The sequence below is a fragment of the Mixophyes fleayi genome, chromosome 12 (assembly GCF_038048845.1).
Source record: "Mixophyes fleayi isolate aMixFle1 chromosome 12, aMixFle1.hap1, whole genome shotgun sequence".
NCBI classification, from domain to species: Eukaryota; Metazoa; Chordata; class Amphibia; order Anura; family Limnodynastidae; genus Mixophyes; species Mixophyes fleayi.
The window spans coordinates 30,883,966-30,902,112 of record NC_134413.1 but is presented as its reverse complement, the minus strand read 5'-3'; the positions used below and the strand labels follow the sequence as shown (position 1 = coordinate 30,902,112).

General features: G+C 41.4%; 1 protein-coding gene across 2 annotated transcripts in view; it reads left to right on the top strand.

The window, feature by feature from the left end:
• ARID4A (AT-rich interaction domain 4A) overlaps positions 1-15,725 on the top strand; it is a 70,237-nt gene extending 54,512 nt beyond the window's left edge. For both annotated transcript variants that reach the window (XM_075193460.1, XM_075193461.1), the window contains exons 22-25: positions 1,218-1,322; positions 2,864-3,073; positions 12,588-12,734; positions 13,595-15,725. In XM_075193460.1, the coding sequence (XP_075049561.1) occupies positions 1,218-1,322; positions 2,864-3,073; positions 12,588-12,734; positions 13,595-13,698 (566 nt within the window). In that variant the 3' untranslated portion in view covers positions 13,699-15,725. The remainder of the gene's footprint in view (positions 1-1,217; positions 1,323-2,863; positions 3,074-12,587; positions 12,735-13,594) is intronic.
• The last annotated feature ends 2,422 nt before the right edge of the window (positions 15,726-18,147 follow it).

Below are 18,147 nucleotides of genomic sequence, written 5' to 3'. Positions count from 1 at the left end.
GCCCTAGGAATAGTTTGAGTTTGCTTTTTTGATTTGGAGAAAATAGTATACTTTCTCATTTTAAATTGGTATGGTGTATTATATTACTGTGTGTTTGGCTATTTCAGCCACACCCATCGATAACAGGTGCATAAAATCAAACATGCAGCCATGCAATCTCCATAGTCTAAAATTGCCAGTATATTGGGTCATACTGATGAGCTCCATGACTTTCAACGTGGCAGTGTCCTAGGATGCCAAGTCAATTCATCAAATGTCCACCTTGCTAGATCTGCCCTGATCATCTAGAAGTGCTGTTATTGTGAAGTGTGAAGCAATGAGAGCTCAGTCGTGAAGTACTAGGCCACACAAGGTCACAGAACAGGACCAGAGTGCTGAAGCATGTAGTGAGTAAAAATCTTCAGTCTTCAGTTGCAGCTCTCACTACCAAGTTCCAATTGGACTCTGGAGCAGTTGAAACACATTCTCTGGAGTGACTAATTAATCTGGCAGTATGGCGGACGAATCTAGGTTTTGCGGATGCCAGGAGAACACTTCCTACTTTGTGTACTGCCAACTGTTAAATTTGGTGGAAGAGGTATAATGATATGGGGCTGTTTTTCATGGATTGTCCTTGGCCCCTTAGTTTCAGTAAAGGGAAATATTAATGCTACTGCATACAATTATAGATAATTGTGTGCTTACAACTTTGTGGCAACAGTTTGGGTAGGGGCCTTTCCTGTTTCAGCATGACTGCACAAAGCAAGGTCCGTCAAAAATAGTTTCCAAAGTTCAGTGTGGAAGAACCTGACTGATCTGCACAGAGCCCTGACCTCAACCCCATCGAGCACCTTCGGGATGAATTGGAACTCCAAGAGAGCCCGATCCTATCGCCCAAGATCGGTGCCTGATCTCACTAATGCTGCTGTGGATGTGAATTCCCACAGCCATGTTCCAAAATTTAGTGGAGGCTGTTATTGCAGCAAAGGGGGAACCAACTGCATTCATATTCATGCCTATGGTTTTGGAATGAGATGTTCAAAAACCACCTATGGATGTGATGCTCTAATGTCCACATTCTTTTGGCCATATAGTGTATAACCTTACTGTATATTTATCTACATTTTAGTCCCCATTTTGTACTTGGTATCATTAATCTTTGTCTGCTATCTTGATTGCTCTTAATTGGAGTAGAATTTAATTCCAAATGTAATTTTCTATGTTTTTTTCCATATCAGGCCATAAACGGATTAGTGAGAGCAACCTTGGAACACTAGCAAAGAAACAGAAGCGTACACCAAAGCGAATTAGTGCTTCATCTAAAAGTGAAAAGAATGGAATAGGTGAGAAGCGCACGCTTGAGTAAATTTAATGTATTTGCTTAAACATGTTAATATTACAATTTAGTAGTCTGCATTGGAAGTCTCTTTTTTTTTTTTTTTTTATTCTTTTAAAGAACTCTATTTAGAATATCCATCACACAATATACACAAGTGAAGTAAGAGCCTTGAAGGCGAATGCAAGTGACAATATACATGTCCGACAGAGAACATGCAGCAACCAGAAATGGTACAAATACACAATTTAAGGAAGTGAGCAGGTTATATATTCAGTTAATGGGCCAAATCAAGGCATAGATTAAACTGATACTGATATGAGATGTGCAGGAGTGTGACTTTTTTTTATATTTTAAAAGGAAGGGGAGGGAAGAAAAGGGAGGAGGTGGAGCACAGGGGGAGGAATAACTGAGACCTAGTATGGGAGTCCTGGCGGCCAATATGATATTTGTAGGGGGGGCCACTGTTCAGATCAATCTACTGGGTTAATTTATAAAAAGAGGGTAGAGACATCCTGGGCATTAGTATTGGAAGTATTGGAAACAGGCTATTATAGATACCGAAATCACTCCGGATTTGGGATAATTTGGGGGATTTATTCAGATATGCAGATATTTTTTCCATGGATGCCAGGAACTAAATTTTTTTTAAAAATTGTTGTCTAGAGGGGGAGGGGCTCTGGATTTTCCCAGTTCTTGACCACCAAGCTTCTGTCTGCATTAAGGGTCTGTACAGATCATTTCTCAGAATGCTTGTCAAGAACATCTAGTGGAGAACCCAGGAGAAAGCAGAGATTCCAATGAAGTTAGCTCTCATTATCGCAGGCTTTGGAAGGTATTCGACATAGTGTCTCACCTGTAGGTAAGAGAATGGGCTGACAGACGGGAAGTCATATCTTCCCTTAAGGTAGTCGTTGGGATGCATTAGCCAGAACAAAGTACATCTCCGATTATTTTGATACCACTATTTTGTCGAGATTGAAAGCGAGAGAGATATTGCCCAGGGGAGAAGTCACAGTTGTCCCAGAGCGGTATAATGGAGAAGGAGACAGAAACGGTCTCGAAATGGAACTTGCAGTGGTCCCAGATCTGACAGGTAAAGGAAGTGATTGGGTGAGATCTTATTTCAGAGAACCTATCACCCACTGGGATGCCCAGCGCCAGGCCCCCAAACAACACACTCTGCAACAGAAGGAATCCAAGTCTATTCATCTTGGACCACGTCTTTCTGAAAATCACGCCCCGGCCTGTCTCAGATGGGTAGCAATGTAATAGAGGCGAATATCTGGAAAACATCTGCCCACATTAAATGTGGCTCTATGTAAATTTGTAAAGCTAGTGCGTGGGGCTTTATGTTGCCAAACAATTTGGGAAAACTAGCGGTGTGTTAAATAGATCTGGGTACTTTCACTGGGAGTGTCTGGAAAAGATAAAGTAGGTGAGGCAGTTGACGCATTGGAAGTATTTTTAATATTTAATTTACTTCTATTTAGTTAATCATATAACAAATATTTTAACTGGTTATTTGTGGATTTATTATATTTTCAGGGCAAAGCAGTGACAGTGAAGACCTATCTACTCTGGATAGCTCAAGTAAATGTACTCCTGTTAAACACATAAATGTTCCTAAGCCACAAAAGATCATGAGATCGCCGACCAGAGTCACGTCTCCACATACAAAAGAATTAGAAAAAGACAAGCATCGAGAGAAACACCAGCACTCCTCCCCGAGGGCGTACAAATGGACATTACAGCTCAGTAAGTGCTACATTTCATTTAGGGTTCATTTTCCTGCAGGCTGTATGTTGTGCACCCTTGGTCTAAACCTACAACACTACATCACAGTTCATCTACATCACAAGTTAATATTAAAGGGAGACCAGGGGAATGTTTTACATGACAACCCATTATAAAAGATGATTAAAGGGCCTGGTTTACTGCAGTACTGAGTGATGGGCAGCATCCCACCTCATTTTAGACTAGTTGTGATTGTTTGGCAGCTGACATCCTGGAGAGCTGCCAAATATGGTTTCTCTCTAATTGAAGGGTGTGACTTAAGAGTTCTCGGATGTATGTAAGGTAATGCTGGCTTGTGCAAGTCATGATGGGAGTGACAGTTTGCATTGGAGGAGCAGGACCCAGGTATGTGACTCCCAGCATTGGGAGGGGGGATATATGAAGTGCTCAGCGGCTCCTTTTCAGGCACACGTCAGGTGGTGGCAGCTTTATCCTAGCACCTCTGTATTAGGCATAGAGCACTGTTTGCATCGTGCGGGAGTGAAGCTTCAAGCCTCCCCTCCCGACCCGAATCACTTGCCAGCAGTTCTCCATGACAACGAGCGGTGAAGGGGACACGTCAGCGATTGCACTTCATAGGAGGCAATCTGCTGACCGAAGCTGTAGGGAAGACTGGGCATGTAATATTGCCCTGCAACACTTGAACACTGCAGCCGACAGCCATATATAGATGGTCTGTTCGCCTGCACATAGAGGCGGCCATTAGCTGGGCGGTTTGAAGTAAGGAACTTCCTCCTTCCTCTTGCATACCTTGGTGGGCTCCAAGGAGGGCAGCCTTTACAGGACACACGCTGTACCTGGATAGAACACTCAGCATTCCGACCTTCTGTGCCTCTACTGATTGGCATCGTTTTCAGTCACATTGGAGTACAGAACTTGTTACAGTGCTGGAGCTTAAAAGTGTTTTATTTCAGCATTAACTGGTGGATAGACTCAGTTAAACATTCTGCTTTACTGTCACAATTTAAACATATATATATATATATATATGTATATGTATGTGTATATATATGTATTGAAGGTACCCGCTGGTACGTCTGCTATGTCTACTGTATTACACATGTGCCAAAATGATAACATACAGATTTATTCTGTGACATTTTTCTCTAGCATGGCATTATGCCTAGAAAAGAGGGGACTTCCAGGGGTAAGAGACCCGCGTGTATGTCTGCGCTGCATTATATAGGTGCCACGAGAATAATATATAGATTTATTCTGGGTGAAGATACCAGCTAGTAGGTCCATATTTCAATGTGTATATAATATATGTGCCCAAAGGATAGAGGTCAGATTTATTCTGTAACTCCTGCCTTACCAGGGTATTATGTCTAAAAGGGCATCTCCAGGGGTAAGACACCCGCTGGTTCGTCTGTACTCCATTATACATTTACCAAAAATGACAAGAATCAGTTTTATGCTGTGACACTTTGCTTAGCATTGTCTTATTGTTCATACAGACTTGCTGGTACGTCTGAGCTGCATTATATCTGTGCCAGATATATTGTTATATTATCTTGTCAACAGCTTAGCCCGGATGCTCTCTGTGCAGCTTACGATACGAAGGCCTGTGAACGAGGTGCTCCCACTTTGGTGTCAGCAGCTCTGGAGAAGCCAGTCTAGGCTAAGACCACTAACAGCATCAATGGTCAAACTCACTAAGGTGATGTTAGGGTCTCAAAAGGTATGTGAGCCCCCCCCCCCCCCCCCCCGTTTTTCTCTTGCTTTTACACACACTCAGCCCACACAGATCATATCTGTCGCAGGCACATCTTCCCAGACAGAAGGGCTGTGTCTCTGTCCCGGTCTGATTCCACCCAGACATAGACACACTTGATCACCATCTCACAGGGATAAGCATAATGTTGGTTTTCAGAGTGGTTCACAGTCAGGATCAGCATATGGTTCATTCCTCAACAGAGGATGGCTAGTTGGATCTTGATTTACAGACAAAAACAATGTTCACTCTGAAAATTCCACATCCATTCTCAGGATGGATATCCTCAGCATCAAACACACTTTAACCCTTGCGGGAACTTGAGTTTGCGGTCCCATCCGCATCTTCTCAGATGCTGGTCAGGGTGTCTGACCTTTGGCAAGGAGCCAAATGAACAATTATTAAACTGGGCACATTTTCATCTCTGTTTTTCCTCTCCTGGCAGAGAAGATAGATGGGAAGGAACTCCTGGGGTTGACAACCCTGTGACTCATATATTCACTTATTCTGCTATCCCTACGCAGGGCAGACGCCCAGGGTAGGTTTTTCTCTAACTGGAAGTGTAACAGGGCCCCCACTCAGCTTAGCTGACGGCTGCCAGTTTGTTTTACACCCTACAAGGTCATAGCTGGGTTTTGAAATAGGCCATTCAGCCATGGTCAAAGCAGTTAGCCAGAAATATTCGGGAGGATGTTACAAGAACGGAGCTTCTCACTTTTTTGCAGAATTACAGTGTAGTCTTAAGGGGCCACTGGGGGTAAGAGTACATCTCTTCCCGGCAGCTCCACTACGTCACGTCAAGGGCGGACTTAAACCCTTCATTCCGTTTCTTTTTTGGGGTCGGGGTGCCCCATCAAGTAGTCACTTCTTGGCTCCCATAGGAGCATATAGTACCTGCACAAGGGCAGTTAGGTGAGGATCCTAGATACCTGGTGGTATTCCTGACGGTTAGGGTATTTCATTCCAAACTCTTTCTGGCCCACAGACGGATCCTTTCCTTCCCTTTAAGCTGGCAGTCCCTCAACAGGCAGGCCTGCATTCTCTTATTTTGGATGTAGTCACGGCGCACAGTCATTGCAGGCAGTGAACAGAAAAAGTTCCTGCCCTCAATATACATCATTACAGGTACCAGTCAGGAAGGGGCACCGGGGTCTCTTCGTTTTGGCAGTACAGTAATTTCAGTTTCGGCTCAGGGTCCTGCCTTTCATTCTGCACAGTGCGCCTCGTAGGTTTCCGAGGTTATGGTGGTCTTGACAGGGCTGCGCCGCACCCGGCAAGTCACGATAGTACCCTGCCTGAACGACCACTTGCTGAGGGCCCCGTCATCTCTCTCACACATAGATCTCCGTCTGGTGCTGTAACTGACATAGGTCCCCACTCAATCTGCCACAGCAGATAAGCTTATTAGACCTCGGCTTCTATACTGGGTCCCACAGAGTCTTCCTACCGCAGGAAAGAGCCCCCCCACTTCAGCGCAGGAAAAGGATACTCCTGACGTGGAGAGAAGGTTTCTCTTCCCAGTTCCAGGAGGCTTCTGGAATACAGGATACCAACGTTCAGGGTAGTAATGTTTGCATGCTCCTCGCTCAACATCTTCAGAGGGAGATTCCCCGGAAAGGAGCTGGTTCTCCGGGTATTGGACTCACAGATCATCACTCTGTCCAAACCCATGTGTCTAACTCTCTCACAGTGGTTAGCCACACAGTCAGAAGTGAGGTCAGTCGTTCTCCAGGTCCTGAACCCCAGTCCTGACAGGCTCTAGTCCGCTTCATGGAGGCGGATTAATAGGATCCTTAGTGTTCCAGGGTCTTTGGGTCCTCCCAAGAAGACTGTTATTTCAATCTGGTTCTCAGGGTTCACAGAATGTGGCGTCAGGTCCTGATCAAAAAGCCTCTAGACAATCGGTCAGATAATGCCACAGCTGTTGCATTTCGGTAGCACACGTGGCTCTAGAGCAGTGTAAGAGACGACCAGGTTATGGCCTGAGCAACGTGTCCTGTTCCCACACTTTCATCCATTATCCCGGCATGAATAAGTGGGAGGCCGAGAGTCTCTGCAGGCAGGCAATTAACCAGGGGGAATGATCACTCCACGGAGGCGGCCATTGCCCTCCTGGTGGAGTCTTAGGGGCACTTCGAATTTTGACCCCAGGCCGTTCATACTTATTTATCAAGTCACCCCTTTACGGCTCATAATCTAGAGACCCTTAAATGAAATTCTCTGATGCAACGATGCTCCCTGAAGCTTTGGTCTGGTGTACCTGTCTCTTCCACTTCCCAGGTTCTCACGGGTGCTAAGGAGTTTCTAAAACAGTGAGGCCTCCAGCTGTTCTAGAGCCCTTCATTTACCCCGCAGAGAGTGCTTCTCAGGCATTAGCGGCTGGTGGCGACACCTCCCTTCCACCCACCTCTGTGGCCAGATAATAACGGTCGGGGGGCCCCCTTCTGTCACTCTTTTTATTGTCTAGCTTGGCGCAGTGGAGTTGGAAAACTCTTAACCTTAGGGCCAGAGGTTCTTCGCAGGGAGCTGCTCAGTTCCTTGAATAGAGCCTGCAAGGCTTTTTCCTCATCAGTTTTCCTAGGTCTGGAAACAGTACAGCATTTGGTGTGCATCCTACAGTTTTCACACGTCCCAGTGCTGACTCGCTAGGTCGCTTTCTTTCGCAACCTATCTCTGATATCCGCCTAGGTTCCCGCAGGGCGCAGTTCCTGGTGCTCTACATCATTTTCAGCGCCGGTTTACAGGATCACGGTACCTTCAGTCAACCCCCCCTTTAGTTCGGTAGGTGAAGCCATGATATCTAGTCCGGGTGATCAGAGCACTTGTTTTTGGCCACTTGTGACGTGCTGATTCGGGAACAATATGTTTATCCCAGGGTAGGGGTGTTCCCTTGAATATCGCCCCTGTTCGCAGGGGTCCGGTGGCGGTAGTGTGGATTGCACTCCCACATTTTACTTTTCCAGAAAGATAGAGGTGTGTTGCTCCGGCCAAGATTGCTTCATAGGATAGTATCTGCATTACACTTGACTCAGGAGGTTGTGGTCAAGCATTTTGTTATTCCTCCATTGCCTGTTACGCTCTTCATCGGCTGCATGTGGTTCGGGCTCTTCGGTGCCAGATTAACCGCAGAGTCTCTATCTGTGAAACAAATATCCTATTCGTCCTTTCGGACGCTCAATAGCTGGTCTGGTCAGTTTCCAGAGAGCCTCATGCCTGCTACATCCCTTCCACCATTCTACAGTATGTTCACACCCCTCACCCTGTTCTGGTGATCTTAGAGCTCACTCGCCAGGGCGGTTGCCGTTTCTTTGGCGGCATGTCAGGGTGATTCGAAAGGCAGCTGTCCAGGATGGCATCGCCTACATCTTCTCCAGAGTTTCTTGGTTGCATGGCTTGTGAGCTTTGGGCGCAGGATGTTGGGTGCCGCCATTCCAGAGCAAGCCCTCCCTTAGAGGCAGCTTTGGTATGACCCAATGTCTCGCAGTGTCCCCCAACGGTAGGAAAGAGAAAATATTTTTACTCACCATAAAATCGATTTCTCTTACTCCATTGGGGACAATGCGCACCCTCCCTTGCTCTGAAAGTAGTGCTGTTTTTGGTGCTGTTTTCTGTAGTGCTTCTCCTTTCTTCCTGGCTTGGTTATACAAAACTGCGGTCTGAGCTGTACAGGAGGGGCATAGTAGAGGAGGAGTGTGAGGAACAAACAAGTTAAGTGCCTAAACTCCTACTTCCACCTACTATACCCCAATGTCTCACAGTGTCCCCCAATGGAGTAAGAGAAATCGATTTTACGGTAAGTAAAAATCTTCTTTTAATGTCTTAGAACTGAGTGTGGTGTCTATGCTCTAGTTCAGCTGGTCTTTGACATGATGGCGTTTTGACTCAATCACACAGGTTTTTGTTCAGGGACCACCATAATCATCATTTATTTATATAGCGCCAGCAAATTCCATAGCGCTTTACGTTTAGTAACAAACTGTAATAAAACAATACTGGGTAATACAAAATAGATTGTCATGGTAAGAGTCTGATTTGGGGCAAACAAGTAGGGAGGGGATTGCAATAGTCGATGCGGGAGATGAGTGCATGAATTAAACTTTTTGCAGTGTCTTCTCTGAGATATGTACGTATTCTGGAAATGATTTTTAAATGTATACAACATGATTTAAATATACAGTCAATGTGGGTAACAAAGGATTGTTGTGAGTCAAGGATTAAACCTGCGCAGTGAGCATGCGGGTGGGATTTATGGTCCTGTTGTCAACAGAAATATAAATGTCCAGCAGGATGCTTCTGTTGGTGGCTGGGAAAATTATGAATTAATTATTAAGACAGTCAGTAACGCGAGACAACACGACTGTTGAGAGATCAGGAGCGGATAGATAAATTTGGATTTCAGTATCCTCTCTATACGGATGATACACAAAGGGGATAATTAGTTAAAGAGAAGTGGTGTATATAGAGAACAGCAGAGGACCTGAGCCTTGTGGTACTCCAACTGATAAAGGGAGCGGAGGTGGATCCTGAGAAATTAACACTGAAAGTGTGATTAGATAAGTAGGATGAGAACCAGGATAGGACAGTGTCTTGAAGGTCTAAGGATTGTAGCGTTTGTATGAGGAGAGAGTGGTCAGCAGTGTCAAATGCAGCAGAGAAAGCCATGAGAATTAGAAAAGAGTAATGGCCTTTAGTTTAAGCTGGGATCAAATCATTGACCACTTTGTTCAGCGCAGTCTCTGTGGAGTGTTAAGAGTGTAAGCCTGACTGAAGAGAATCCAGTAGGTTGTTTGTGGTAAGAAAGTGTGTAAGGCCAGTGTAGACAATTCTCTCTAGAAGCTTGGAGGGGCATGGGAGCTGAGAGATGGGGTGGTAATTTGAGAGAGCTTGGGTCAGAATTAGAATAGGAGTAATTACTGCGTGCTTGAATAGTGATGGAAAGATACCAGTAGAGAGAGAGAGTACAGATTTTAGTTAGAGGTGAAATGAGCACATGAAACAGGACCTACCAATTTGTGAGTGTATGGGATCGAGAGGACAGTTAGTAGAGTAGGAAGATAAGAAGAGTCGATACTTCCTCTTCATTTGTAGGGGTCAAATGAAGGAATTGAGCTGATTGCTTTGTGGAGGAAGATAATACCATTTAAAGTCGAATCTTATCAATCTTGTTCTTGAAATAGGAAGATCCTGGCCACTGTTGGTAGTTAGAGGGTTTGGGTTAGGAGGGTTTAGAAGCGATTTAAAGGTGTTAAAGTCGTTTGGTTAGAAGCCTGAGCAGAGATGAGATTTCAAGTTTGTTTGTTTGTTTTGCAGTGTCTCGAGCATTTCGATAGGAGTGGTAGGTAGATAGCAATATATGCAATGAAATCATTCGCGGTACAAGATTTAGGCCAGTGACGTTCTGCTTTACGAGAGAGTTTTTGTAGATGTTGTGTTCCTTTAGTGTGCCACGGTTGACAACGAAGTCTACGTGAGTATGAAGAGTCGCTGGAGCCACTTGATCAAGGGCAGTTGCTAGGGTATGGTGAAAATGAGGAACTGCCATATTAGAGGAGGAGAATGTAGAAACTGTGAAGAGAAGGAGTTGAAGACAGGTGGAAAACTGTTGAAAATCAATAGTTAATATTCCTGTGGGTATGAGGAGGCTTGGTAGAGTTTGATAGCAAGGAGGTTAAAGTACTGGGAGTGAATGAGTAGCTGATTAGGTGATGATCAGAGAGGGGGGAAAGGAGTGTTAAGGAAATCAGAAAATGAGCATAGTCTAGAAAAAGCAAAATCATGAGTCTAGAGAAAACAAGATCAAGACAGTGGCCATCGTGATGAGTAGAGTATTCAATCCACTGGCAGAGGCCAAGTGAGGAGGTTAGAGAGAGCAGTTTTGAAGCGGCATTGAAACTTGGGTTAGCAATAGGGATGTTGAAATCGCCCACAATAATGATAGGTTGTCAGAAGATAAGAAGTGAGGGAGCCATGCAGAAAAATGTTCAAGAAATTGTTGGTGTGGTTCCGGGGGGTGAAGCATCACAGCAACATGCTTAGAGAATGGGTTAAAAATGGATCTTGTAGACACAGTGATGGTTCTGTGGGATTTTCAGTTAATTTATCTGTCCCAATCGGTGTCAGTGCTGCCACAGGCTTTTTATAGATAGAAGGTAAGTTCCGGGTGCTGTTGGTAGTACAGTACCAGTACAGTACCAGACTGGACTAGGTGGTCAGGGTACAGGGACATTCTCAGGTTTGTTTGTTTTTTCAGAAGAGACTATCACTCTTACCAGAGTTGCGAACCTTCATGCACAGGGTGTCACATTTCTGGCCACTGTTTAGTCCTTCTTTAGACCCTTGGGGCTTGAATTTAATGTTTTAGGATTTGCAGCAGGCTTTCTTTGAAACATTGGAATCTGCAGATCTCATGTTATCACATGGAAGACAGTTTCCTTTTGGCCATTTCCACAGACTGTATTGTGGGGTCTGTCTTGCGAATCTCCCTATCTTTCTTTCATAAGGGTAGGGCTGTCCTCCGTACGAAACTATATTTTCAGCCTACAGTGGTTTCTAAGTTCCACCTAAATCTGGACGCCGTGATACCGCATTGGGTCAGAGTCATACAGATCATTAAGGGTCTCTTCACCTGCTAGATGTGGTCAGGGCATTACAGATATACAATACTGTGCAGCATTTGATCCACATCTGCTTAAAACTTTTGCAAAGTAAGAATGCTTTCAAAAATAGAACTGTTAATAGTTTATTTTTATCAATTAACAAAATGCAAAGTGAATGAACAAGAGAGACATCAAAGGGAGGTTGTTCCAAACTTCTATTTCGAACTAACCACGTATCTTCTGTGGATATAGGCGTGCTCACTTCCTTCTGTCTCCTCATGTAATCCCAGACAGACTCAATGATGTTGAGATCAGGGCTCTATGGTGGCCATATAATCACTTCCAGGACTCCTTGTTCTTTTTTACGATGAAGATAGTTCTTAATGACATTGGTTGTTTGTTTCTGGTTCTTGTCCTGCTGCAGAAAATATCAGACACATCCCTATTGGTATTGGATGATAGATAAGTACCTGCCTGTATTTCATTGAGGACACCATTAATCCTGACCAAAGTCCTATCTCCATTTGCTGAAATGCAGCCCCAAACTTACAAGGAACCTCCACCATGCTTCTCTGTTGCCTGCAGACACTTATTATTGTACCACTCTCCAGCCCTTCGGCAAACTTTTCTCTGATTCTAATGAGTCGTATCTGACCCTGGTTCTCCAGTTAAATGTTTTCAGAAGGGTTGTTCTTTCTCTTAGTTATTTTACTAACCAAGCCCCACAGCGGGATGGGAATATAGAGGATGGGGGAGCAAAAGCTAAGAGAAGTTTTTTGTTTGTTTATTTTTTTTAAGTGTCAGATGTTTAAATATAAAATCACCCCAAAAGATTATGATTTTATTATCGCAGAAAATTATACAACTGAAAATATCCACAATAATTATAATATATCAGGGTTTCCCAAACCCAGTCCTCAGGGCTCCCCAACAGTGCAGGTTTTTTGGATCACATGTGACATAATTAGGACCACCTGTGGATCTGTTACAATGTGTCAGTCAGTAATGAATACACCTGTGCTCCAGCAAGGAGATATGGAAAACCTGCACTGTTGGGGAGCCCTGAGGACTGGGCTTGGGAAACCCTGTAATATATTGTACAAATATTAACTTTATCTGGCAAGGGGTTTCATAGTAATGCAACAAATTTTATTCTCATTCACAGACGAATTGGATAATATGACTGGCACAGAAAAGATTGTATTCCTCCAAGACAAATTGCAGGAAATCAGAAAATACTACATGTCTTTAAAATCTGAAGTAGCAACTATAGACAGGAGGCGGAAACGGTTAAAAAAGAAAGACCGAGAAGGTGAGCATCATTTTATTTTTTTTTTTATTTTTTTTTTTTTTTTTTTATTTTTTTTTTTTTAATGTTAACAAAAATATTCTGCATTTATGCCCAAGTAATTTTTATAGTAGGTTTGATTTTTATATTGGCACACACAATTTTCTATTACAGCTCTGTAATCAGTGCAGACATCTGGGGTGATAGTAGCAGCACTTGCACGGGAAAAAAGCTAATTGTGGAAGTCACTAGCAGGTGATACTAGGATTTGAACCTGTGGCATAATTTTGTGTCTGAAGTGTGTGCCACCGTTGTACAGGGAAAGTCTGTAACCACTGAGTTACACCTTATCCTTGTAATACAAATAATATAACAGGCTTTTATGCATTCTTTAATTACTATACAAATTTTGGACAATATACTTTGTTATATATGTTTTTATTTTAGCATGCTTTACATACAATGCATCGTTCTAACAAACTGCTCTGATAAAAATAAATAAAATAATTGTAATTTAAAGATGACCGCTATAAGTTTCCATGTATGCTGCCATCACTGGACACTAGCTGGCCCACTGTTCTCTTTTGTTCCTGGCCAACTATTCATCACATATAGAATCAGGAATGTTTCTGGCTAAAAGGAAAGTACAACTGGATTCAGGGGAGACCTTGATTCCATCTCCTCTGCATGTATTCAGTGATAAACAGATTCTGTGTAACTGCTAGTAGTATCTGTGCATATGAGTGATCACAAAAATGTGACTTTTGAGTCTGATCTTGATGGTGCGAACATCCCTTCCATGCGATAATAACATAGTAATTGTCAATGTCTTTTTCTGTTTTTACAGTAAGCTAACTTTTTTTTTTTTTTAATCCTATCAACAGTGTCCAATACAGGAGCATCAATGTCATCAGCATCTTCAGAGACCGGAATGAGCCCTTCGTCCTCTTCTCCCCCACAAAACACGCTGGCTTTAGAGTGCAGGTGATACGTGCCCTCACATGCTCCCCAGCACCCTGCTGTCATGGACACTTATCCTCACCCCCTTTAATCCTACCACACAAAGCACTCAACCGGTTTGATATTGCCAAGTATTTTTCTTTCCAAATTCCCTCTGCTGGATTGCATTTTTTTGATTTTCATTTCATATGCTTTTTGTTTTTGTCTTCTTTTTTTTTTATTTGTTTTATTTCTTATTAAATAAGATAAATAATTAGGAATAGGAGACTAGCAGTCAGTCTGTCACAATGACTTATTGTTTTGTTCAAACAAAGGAAAGGCACTTTTAGAAATTTGACAAATGTCTGAATAAAATCTTCAGGAGCTCCCGTAGAATATATTCTCCTGTGCCCCGCTACAAAAAAGGCAAGTGTGTAAAAGAAACATCAGTGCACTATTAAAATTATGTCACAGCAGCTGCACTTTTCGACAGAGCTGCATTTTAACGTCCAATGTTTTAGTGTACGTTTCTGAAAGCACTTGCAACATACAGAACTGCCAAAGTCCAAATGAATTCAGCAGAGTGCCCAGTTTTAAAGCTGTAAACAAGACAAAATAAATTGTGAAAGGGAATGTAGTGGACTGAAAACTACATTTAAACAAGTCTTCCACTTTTTACAGGAATTTAGAGCACAGAATTATGCAACTATTTTAAATGTTTATTAAATGTTTACAGTGGAATTGTGAATATGTTTTCAGTGGACTATCTTATCCCTTGGCAAATATATTTTGTCTTTTTCTATGTAATTTCAGAGTTTTTATTTTGTTACAAAAAGACAAAAAGAAAATATATGACAACAGCGACGTTATTTAACAAGATTTCTAAAGCTGATTTTTTTTTTTATTTTTTTTTTGTGTAAAATAAGGTATTATCTTGCAACTTGTTAAATATATTTATTCAGACATTGGATGTTGTATTTTTATGTATTTTTTAAAATATTAATAAATAAAAAAAAAAATTAAGAGAAGGATCTAGCTTAGTTCTCTCTTCCAATACAACTGTAGCTCTTAACATGATTTTCTGCGCTTTGCTGTTTTACTCTGAGAAGGTATTACCATATTCTGTAACATTTTTGCCTTTTTTGGCAAATTCATTTTTAGCTGTTTTTTTTTTTTTCCCTTTCAGTAGCCCTTAATTCTTTTTATTTCTTTTTTTATTATTTAATATACTGCCAAATTAATTTATCTCTTAACTGTTGAGATGCAGCATTACAGTAAAACAACCTACATGTGAGAGGACTGTGGTTCATTCCATAGGCTAAAACATTTTGTAAATAATCCTTCCTGAAAACTGTATTTAAGAATTTTTTTGCATATACATTATGTACAAAAGTGATTTTTTTATCAATTTTTTATTCATTTGTACATTAAAAAGGGTTTTTAAACCCCTTCTTCTGTGTTTAATATGTTGTAGAATAATGTAGATTCTCTAGAGCAATGTTTCTTAACCATCCTCCTTGAGATACCCGAACATACCGTGTCTTAGGGATAACCAGCTATTCTCACATTTAACGCTAAAATAAATGTAAATGTGTTTGGTATATCAATGATTATTTTTTAATTAAACCGTTCCCTTCACTGCCATTAGGTCCAACCCATAGTTGACCGTCTGACAGTGATGGAAGTCAGAGCCTGGTTTTGCTGGTTTGTGCAGAGAACAGTGGCGAGAGAAATGATTCTAGTCTGTATATCAGAAAATTGTTCACAAGAGATGATAATTGAACTAAACACTAGAAATTGGTAGCAGTTAGTAACAAAAAATCAATGTGCTCTTTTTTTTTTTCTTATTTTCTCTTCTTTTATCATTATTATTACTTTATTTTGCCGCCTTGTGAAGTTGTGAGTCTGATTCTTTCCAGCACAGATGTTTTAACTTCTCAGCTGCCAGAGCCAGAGGGGTTCTACAGAAAGTACTCCTGTAATATGCACTTTTTCTGTCTTTCTTAAGCAACGCGGAGTTGTGTATGTAAACAGCGCTCACTAAAGAGCATCAATAAAGGCCATGGTTTAAACTTAGCTTTTTTTTTGCTATTTTATTATACTTATCCTCTTTTGACCAAGCCATACTGGTTCAATGCTTGTCATATCATTACGGAAACGCTTGGAAGAAAAGAAAACACCGTTAAATTTATGTTTCCAAAAAAAAACTAAGAGAAAAAAAAAAAAAGCTTTCTAGGCTATTTAATATGGGTTCTTTAGTGCAAATAATGTAATAAATAATTTAATATATAACATTATTTAGCAAAACAGTCTTCTCTTTTTAAAATAAAATTAAGGCTCTAGTTATAGTTTTGCACCATATTTGCACTAAGGAAATGTTTATGTAACAATCTTTGTGTTTAGTGGGGTTGGACTATAGTGTTTAGTGTCCAGCAAGCACTCGCTTGCGATGTCGCTAGCTACTGCCCTTTCCTGCTGTAATTTCTGACTCATTTGACCAGCTGCATTATTATGTATACATTTCTCTCCCCCCAAAAAAAACAAAAAATCGGGACAAAGTGACCATCAGCAGGGAGCCAGTGCCCTATGTCCATCCTTTAGTTAATGCACATTTTATTGTGTGTGTATGTTTTGAGACTGCACTCTTTTTGTCAATGATTGTAAATAATTAGACATTATTAGCTTTATTTGAAGAACCACTGCTTTTAGCAACAGGTGTTCACAAGTTCTTGGAGAAACTAGACATATTGGAATGTTTTTTGCACATTTGGTGGGAATACCTGAGAAAAAAATCTAATTGTTAAAGGAGTACCAGGCTTCCCATGTCTTATGAAATAATATGTTCAATAGAATCATTAGTTAAACTAGTCGCCACATTCCAAATTCTATTGATAACTACAGCATCAGCTGGTTGGACATTTTGGCTGTTACTAATATGTGTCTGTGGATTTAGTAATTCCATTGAGAAGTTTACCTAGTAATACTATTTGTATGTTGCGGATAGTAGTTATTTGTGGTGTTAAGGTCAATATGTCTTCCCAGAATTTTGATATTGTCGGACATTCCCACCAAATGTGCAAAAAATGTTCCAATGTGTCCGGTTTCTCCAACACAGATGTATGAGAGTAAATGCTTTGTAATTTCGAATGGACTATGTACCATCTGGTATATACTTGATATGCTTTTTATTTGATCACTGTGTTAATTGAATATTTGGCTATTGTTTGATGGAAAAGCAAATATCCCTCCTGATTCAAGGATGTTCCCAAGTCTTTTCATAAACTAATTCAAATGGCTCTGCGAATTGGGAAACAGTGGAAAGAATCTGACTGTATAAGTTGGTTTATATGTTTACATTCTCTTGAATTGCGTTAAATTTCTTAGTTGATACCATGTCTCTTATGAAATCCGTGAAAGATTTAGGGGCAAATTTGCCCATGATGTGAAGGAATATTTGAATCCACTGATTTACCCATGGGTGTGCATGTTTGTAGCTGTGCCCTAACTGAAAATGAGTGTTTCCACCGAGTTTTCCCAAATCTCCAATGTGAATTGAATGGTGGTAATAGAGCAGTCTGAGCATCTTATAGAGAAAACGTAACCCTTGTTCTTTCTTTAGATATCAACCCATTTCCTTAAACCTGGAGCAACATGCCAGGATATTGTGGCAAAGTTGTATAGCATGGCAGTAGCTCTCAAAATTAGGGAGATCCAGACCCCCAACTGATGGTGGTTTGCCAAATATGACCTTTTTATACCGCATCTTTTGCAATAACTATGTGGCATTTGTGTTTGGAATGGCAAAGATCTAAGAAATGAAATTGAAGCTCTAATTCAGGCCTGTCCAACCTGCGGCCCTCCAGGTGTTGTGAAACTACAAGCCCCAGCATGCTTTGCCAGTAGACAACCTGTTGATAGCTGGAAGGGCATGCTGGGACTTGTAGTTTCACAACATCTGGAGGGCTACAGGTTGGACAGGCCTGCTCTAATTGGTAAAAAAATTAAAAACAATACTACAGCCTGGGCATATTATTAATTTTTATGGCATTAATTCTGCCAAACCAAGAGATGCATAAAGGTTTCCAGGTGGTTAAATCTCACTTGAGGTTAAAGGAGTATACAGTAGTTTGTTTGAAATAGCTGACTGTGATTCTTAGTGAGTAAAATACTGAAACATCTAATTGCTAAAGGTCCCCAAATAAATTTAAAATTAAGCTTCAAAAATTTCTGTGTTAGGAGGAGATGAAAAGCTGAGGCCTCTGATTTGGTGTCATTAACCTTATAGTCAGACAGTGTGCCATATTTCTCTAATTCCTTTAACCGGTAGGGGAGCAAAGAGTTTGAACCCTAAATGGGCGTGATATCCTATCAAATGCTTTATATCAGCATCAAGCTCTATAACTACTTAGGGGCCTTTCAAGTTTGTTCATATAAGAGATAAGTTTGACAGTCGTTCTAGCGTTATCCAGGGCTTGTCTTGTAGGGACAAAGCTGATTT